Source organism: Cololabis saira, chromosome 8, assembly GCF_033807715.1.
Source record: "Cololabis saira isolate AMF1-May2022 chromosome 8, fColSai1.1, whole genome shotgun sequence".
NCBI lineage: Eukaryota > Metazoa > Chordata > Actinopteri > Beloniformes > Belonidae > Cololabis > Cololabis saira.
In genome coordinates this window covers 5,086,406-5,093,665 of record NC_084594.1, presented here as the reverse complement: position 1 = coordinate 5,093,665, position 7,260 = coordinate 5,086,406, and the positions used below count along the sequence as shown (strand labels likewise).

General features: G+C 37.6%; 1 protein-coding gene across 1 annotated transcript; it reads right to left on the bottom strand.

The window, feature by feature from the left end:
* Positions 1-3,636: 3,636 nt before the first annotated feature.
* Positions 3,637-6,231, bottom strand: LOC133449091 (uncharacterized). Its single transcript, XM_061728223.1, has 2 exons — positions 6,196-6,231; positions 3,637-4,539 (listed from the first exon to the last, which is right to left on the bottom strand). Exons 1-2 carry the CDS (start codon positions 6,229-6,231, stop codon positions 3,637-3,639), a joined length of 939 nt encoding a protein of 312 aa, XP_061584207.1.
* Positions 6,232-7,260: the final 1,029 nt, after the last annotated feature.

Below are 7,260 nucleotides of genomic sequence, written 5' to 3'. Positions count from 1 at the left end.
TAAAATGATTTTACAGTAGTAGTCTGTAAACCATAAACACAGTATATTTCTGTATTTCTATCATTTACTGTAAATAGCTGGCGGCAGGGATGCCAGTAATATACTGTAATTTTACTGTACTTACACTGTTAAATTATTTCACAGTCTAATACAGTAAAAGAATAAACACAGCCTAGTTCTGTGACTATTTGGAAATTACAATAATATTCTGCTTAGGTTGTTACTTTATCTTCTCAAAGTTTACTGTAGTCAGGCACAGTATAAAACAATAACTCAATGTAGCAGTTTCCTAAAATATCAGTCCTAAATGAAATCAATATTAGAACCTCATTACTCTTAGGGCTATAAACAATTGCTTAAGATATGCATTATTGTGAATATTGTGCAAAATAAGCAATACAAACTTAAAATCAGACTCAAAATTATTTATTTCAAAAAGCAATATCAACATAAATACTGCAACTTTCAAAAATTGGAAAAAAAAGAAAATTAACCCTGTTGGAGGATGCTGAGATTTCGAGTAGTAAACAGCCTAGTAGTGTCTGCTTTAGACCGGCTATAAACTTAAATTCTTAAATTGTTTTTCAGAGATTGTCCCTAACACTTACTCATACCTAACCCATGACAACATTATTCAGCATTGTCTATTTAAGACATTAGTTTGAACAATTTTCTTAAGTTATTTATCTTACCAAACTTGAGCATTACCTTGAATAACACAACAGGTCTAAGAAAAAGACCCAGGCAACAAATTCTGAGGAACGATAAGTTTAACCTATTCTGTGAGGTATATATGCTTATGTCTTTGCAACAATTTAAATACATTTAAAATACAATCTCAGAATTTACTGCAATGAACCATCTGCTGCCAGCAACAATATAGAACAGTAAGAGAATTTTGAAACACATTATCATACGTTGTGCGACAAGGGCCAAACGCACTGCAACAGCCTTATGCGTCTCAGTTAAGGAAAACGCTTTCAATTACAGAAACGATTCAAATTCACAAACTCAAAACGAGGTACAAAAAGAGGAACGTGGTGCAAATGAAAAAACGTGCTGCAAAAAACAAAGACAAATGCAGCATCATCAAATGTGCTGCAAATAGAGAAACGATGCAAAGTACAAAACGATATAAAACAAGAAACCATCTTCAAAAGTAAAAAACGCTTCATAACCGGTCACTGCAACCGGAAGTGCTCCAAACCTGCAGGTGGAGCAGCTGACTGAACCACAGTGTTTACATCCATGGTTTAAACATACAGCGGGAACGCTAATGTGATTTCTATCTGACTATATTTATATACGATGTTTATGTCACTGTACATTGTATCGTCTGGTGTAAAATATAATAAAGAAACGTCTCGTCTCGCTGTACATTACGAGACGTTTCTTTATTATATTTTACACCAGACGATACAATGTACAGCGTTGTACAGTGATATAAACATCGTATATATATATATATATATATATATATATATATATAGTCAGATAAAAATCACATTACCGTATGTTTAAACCATGGATGTAAACACTGTGGTTCAGTCAGCTGCTCCACCTGCAGGTTTGGAGCACTTCCGGTTGTAGTGACTGGTTTATGAAGCGTTTTTCTTTTGAAGATGGTTTCTTGTTTTGTGCTTTGCATCGTTTCTCTATTTGCAGTGCGATTGATGATGCTGCATTTGTCTTTGTTTTTTGCAGCATGTTTTTTTCATTTGCACCACGTTCCTCTTTTTGTACCTCGTTTAGACTTGTGTTTGAGTTTGTGAATTTGAATAGTTTCTGCCGTTTTCCTTAACTGAGACGCATTAGGCCGTTGCGGTGCGTTTGGCCCTTGTCGGCCACCCTAGTATCAATATTTGGAAAGCTACACTATTAAGAATGTTTTCAAAGTAGGAACATTAAAACCTTTTTGATTCCATAAGTAAGAACACTCAGCAAAAAAGCATTATTGACACATTTTGAAAATAAAACTGCCACAGGCTTGTGTTTTTCCTTTTAAAATAGTCCTGTGAGTTAGATTAAAATTTTCAAAAAAATGTAACTTAAAAAAATTACATTATGTAATCTGCTATGTACTGTGAAAATGCAGAATATGCATAATTGGCAACATTTGGAAAACACATAAGAACATTTTGTAAAAAGTGCATTAAGGCCATTTTGAACAGCTGGTCAAAAACAACATTTAGGCAAGCAACTGTGAGGTAGGCACCTGTGTCAATGCAAGCTAGACTTGCAATTTCTTCTTAAATAGTCCTGTGAGGTAGGCTTGTGTTCTCACATCTTACTGTAGCTCCAGTCAGTGGAAGTCTGTGTGGGTGTGAACGGTCCGGATTAAAATATTGTGCCAGGAGATCCAGGAGAGATGACCGCTGAAGCCGCTGTTCCTCTCTGCAGCATAATTCCAGTGTTGCCACTGTCAAACAATAACAAACAAATACGACAGAATCAGGACAAGATCAAGATCATGTACAATATACCAGCCAAGCTAATGTTTATAAAGCTAATAATACTAGTTCTCTTGCAGCTTAATGTGTCAATGCCAGACTGTCAAAACAACCCATGGACAGAGAGCAAGATTCAAGAGAACTCACAGTTCTATATGAAGTCCCATTCAAAATCAAGAAGTTTCTTCAGTAGCGTGGAGACGTGTGTGTTGACTGCAGAAAACTTCTTCTGGACGATCACACCTTTCTTCTTGGAGACAACCTTGCCCCTTTTAGCCTTTGTCCCTCTCTCTGGATTTATACCAATGAAGCGCCTGAAATCAAAATAGTCTAAGATCAGAGTGGGGTTGCAATGACATACTGTTTTGTGTACATTCAATTAAATTCAATCAATTGTTTTTTTTGTCTTCTTCATTGCACAAATAGAGTGGACCCGGATGACAAAGTGACATCAAACGGAATTATAATAAAACCTTAGTCCAATAAAACACCCAGTGTGTGTGTGTTGTGGCTTCAAATGTACCAATACCATTTTATGCTAAAAAATACAAACACATTAATTTAGTTGTAACAATATAATGATGACAAGGAATGATGGGGTTCTTACCTCTGAATGAATTCCAGAGTACAAGCTGCCTCATCTTGATACTGAAGGTTGAATATATAGTAGATTGCAAACACAGCAGCAAGTCCCGTTACAAATGTTGGTGTGATGCACTCAGAGATGACACGGCCCTCCAGGGTGATCCTCCAACCTCCAACCACGACTTTCCCTGCTGCACCTGAAACTTCACGTCATAGCAACATGAGAATGCATCTCATTACATTTGTAAACTCAAGATGATATGCAAAATGTGCCTATCAATGACTCTAAATGAAATTTATACCATGAAGTATTAGGCGAGGACTTGCAGGAGGACAGAGAGTTGTCTCGACGTCAGCTGCAGTGGCAGAAACCTGTAGGGAACAAATACATACATACAAGATTTTTAAGAAAAATTATAAAAAGGCAAATCATTAGTAAACACTAGGTGAGAGTAACCTAGAGGTGAATTAGGTAGGCTTCTGATGTACCTACAGTCAAACAGATTGCAATCAAATTTAAAAGGTAACAATTTTACACATTAAAGTATGTTAACAGGTACTGATAAATTGCCTCCAGTGAGTCACTCTTTAAAACACAGGGTTAGAAATAAAGACGAAAACTCACATCTGCAAGAAGGACCAGCCCGGTTAGGTCCTCTCCAAAGTGTGCCATGAGCAGCTGAACAACACGAAGTGCCACATTATCTTCACCATTAGAGATGACATCCTTGACATCTTTGTTAGTAGGTTTTTCCCTGAAGTATTGTGTGATGGCTTTTCCACATTCCTCCATACTGAGTTCCAAGCTACGAAGCACATTGATGTCTGTGAGCAACTCAAAATGTGCGTATATAAACCTTAGTGTGAAAAGAAAAGGCCATTTGCTTTTTAAATCTTCAATGTCAGGTGATGGAAGTGTATTTATGTGGCTACGTTGTAGAGAGAATGTGAGCTCCATTAGATGTTTAACGTCGGCTCTTTCTGCTCCACCTGCACCCTCCTGTCTGTAAACCTCCTCCAGTCTCTGCCGGTGCTGCTCCAGAGTCTCATCAGTTTCTTCTGGGGGGAGCTCTGGCTGAAATCTTGTACATCCATAGGTGTCAGTTGGACCTCTCTTGTATGTGGAGGATCGGTGGTTTGAAAAGCTTCCATTACGGTTCACATTCTCAATGCGGTTTTTCAGTTGAATCAAAAGTGATGTGTAACCTCCACACAGAAGTGACCCATCTGGAGTCATATCAGCAAAACTCTTCGGGTACTGTCTGATGATATTTCCAACTACAGTTAGACACTGGGCACGAGTGGGGTTAGCTTCACACCTTCTCATTTCATCTGTGAGTACTCGTACCATCTGGCGTCGCGCCACTGGATTTGGTCTCTTTCCATCTGTAATAGCAGAACAAATTTCCTGTGGCATTTTTTCCCAGGGGACCTGGAAGGTTTCTGGCCATGTTTTCAGTATCTGAGATGTGGAAGGTCTGTTGCTTGGATCGCTGTTTCTTGCCTGGGTTGAACACGATGCAATGGCCGATAGCCGTGATGGGGTAGAATGAGGCGTAGTGCATAAAGATGGTAATGAAGACTCAGACGCCGACCGATTACTGCTCAGAGATGACGAAGTTGGAGTGGCTTGTAAATGTAATATAACTGTCTCAGTTTCTAAAAAACAAACAAAAAAACTAGATTAATTTAGATTATGGTCATTTCCTATACCTGTACCCTATGTTACTGTGGTATCAGCCTGATACAAGATTTTTAAGTATTAGTCCATCCCCACTTGAATGCCACAATAAATTAGCCATACATTACCTAATTTGAATGCATCCAGGAGTTTTCGGCACTGGATAACAGGTAGCAGATCAGCAATGTCTTCCTGCTGGACATATTTTAAGTCTTCTTTTGACTCCAAGCCGGAACTCTGAAGTTTCGATATTATTTGCCGCTGAGTCTCTTCAGACAGATTTGGCAAGATCTTGCAGATGATCTCTTTGATTTCTTCACTCAAATCCACCATCATTCTGGAAAAGAGGGAAAGAATGGTGAAGAATTATCAGTTGTGTGCCATGGACAGTGTACTCAGGCAAGGGATAGTAATCTAGCAGATTCTCCTGATTAATACAGCAGTAGCTTCTCTGCATCAGTGTGAGGCTTGATACTTTTCAGCAATAAAATATACTGCTGAATCCTTAACGAGAACCACTTTGATTTTTCCAGTAACAAGCCTGTCATCATCATCAAGCACAATAAGCATGTTCTTTTTGTATTTGGTCCCATTCACAGTCACTTCATTGGCTATCTGAGTGTTTGTGGACTCAAAATTTTGATGTGCAACTGCCTCTCTGATTACATCATTTACTGCGTTTAAATGCACTCAATAACCCTTTTAAAACCCGAATATTAGTAATAACCCGAATTTTGACTGCATGTGAACGTAGTCATTGTAGTAATCTAAGAAAAACTGTGTGCCTCTCTCCACTGAAACAGCTGGAGGGAAGAAGGTACCAGCACTCAGAAATGCCTGCAGAAGCTGATGTCTCCCTGCAAGAGTAGAACATGGATTCTTAAAGTTCAACGAACTTGATTACAGTAAAATATGTCAGGGAACATAGAAAATAATTTCTGGCTGCTTTTTAGTGCCACTGTATAAGTCTTCACGATGAAATATTTAACCTTCACTGAGTTATAATGTTAAGATTATGAAAGAAAAGCCACATATGATGCAAACCCGTTTGACAAATCATATACAAAGTTAGAAGTAATTTGTGAAACGCGCAGTGACAGAAAAAAAATGCATTTACAATTAAGGAGTCCAGATCAAGCCAATATCTTCACACAAACTTTAAGTCTTTAACGGAAAAATACAACACTATCATAAGCCTTGAGGGTTCAAATGTTTTTATCCGAACGAGCTTAATTCCGTTAACTCACCATTTTACAAGATATAAAAAGATATTATTCCAGCAGCCTCGTGGTATTTTCCTGCTAACCTGAGCTCCGTCGGCCGATGTCGGCCTCTCACACCGTGTTTAAGTGTTGCTCCTCGCATGCAGACGTTCAGATATATTAATGTTACCAAGATTAAACAACAATAAAAACCCGAAAAGTAACTTTACTGTAGCTTAATATTGTTTCGGCTAGCCTATTCAAATCTAACCCTCACTGATGGCGAGACAAACTCCTGAGCTACATCAAACATTCTCGGCAATATAAATGAGATTTCCTACCATACTGGCAAATAAAATACGATTTTAATGCACGTACCGTTTAAGTTTGTAGATGCAAGACTGGAATGATGGAGATGAAGTCCGACGATGTGAAGCACATGTCCATGTGCGTGTAGCACCTGCCGTCCTCTTCTGGGGGATTTCCAAAAAATACTGTAATGTCCTGAAGTTTTCCAAAAAATACTCTAATGTCCTGTAATTTAAAACATCAGCATACCGTTTACGGCCTCTGTCCCATTTCTCCAAGTTAGGAATCCCACAATGCATTGCTAACTACACTACCAAACTGTTAAACATGAAAACGGTATTTTATTGTTGGAAATTGGCTGTAAATTTACAGCAATTGGTTACAGTGTGCATAGAAATGCGTTTTGATTACATTTCTAGCAATACATATTTCAATTTCATAATATTCACTCAATAAATGTACATAATCTCTTGCTTGCTCTGGTTGCAAGGTTTTTTCAGATCTCGTCAGAATACCCTGGCTACGTTGGTCCAAAGTGCAAAAACGTAGAGGGGTTACAATATTAGCCCTTGAAATGTATAACTGTTACATTTTTCTAGCCCTTGAAATGTATAACTGTTAAATTTTTCTGCCTATTGGTTTTCCGTCTCATATAAAAACGTACCCTGGCTACGTTGGTCCAAAGTGCAAAAACGTAGAGGGGTTACAATATTAGCCCTTGAAATGTATAACTGTTACATTTTTCAAGTGCTTGAAATGTATAACTGTTACATTTTTCTGCCTATTCGTTTTGCGTCCAAGTCACGTGACTTTTAAGATTCTGGCCGTTATACCAACAAACATGGTGGACATTTTTCATTTTTGAGTGAAAAAAATCTATATTTTGAGTTAACAAACACGGTGGACATTTTTCATTTTTGAGTGAAAAAATCTATATTTTGAGTTAGTTTCTGTATAGAAATGCGTTTTGATTACATTTCTAGCAATACATATTTCAATTTTATAATATTCACTCAATAAATGTACATAATCT

What these genes read in the sequence shown, in the direction of transcription:
- LOC133449091 (XM_061728223.1), bottom strand. Translation starts at nt 6,231, where the DNA reads ATGTTTGATGTAGCTCAGGAGTTTGTCTCGCCATCA. An exon ending in AGGAGTTTGTCTCGCCATCA is followed by an intron (nt 4,540 to 6,195) that starts GTGAGGGTTAGA and finishes TGTTCAACCCAG; the next exon opens with GCAAGAAACAGCGATCCAAG.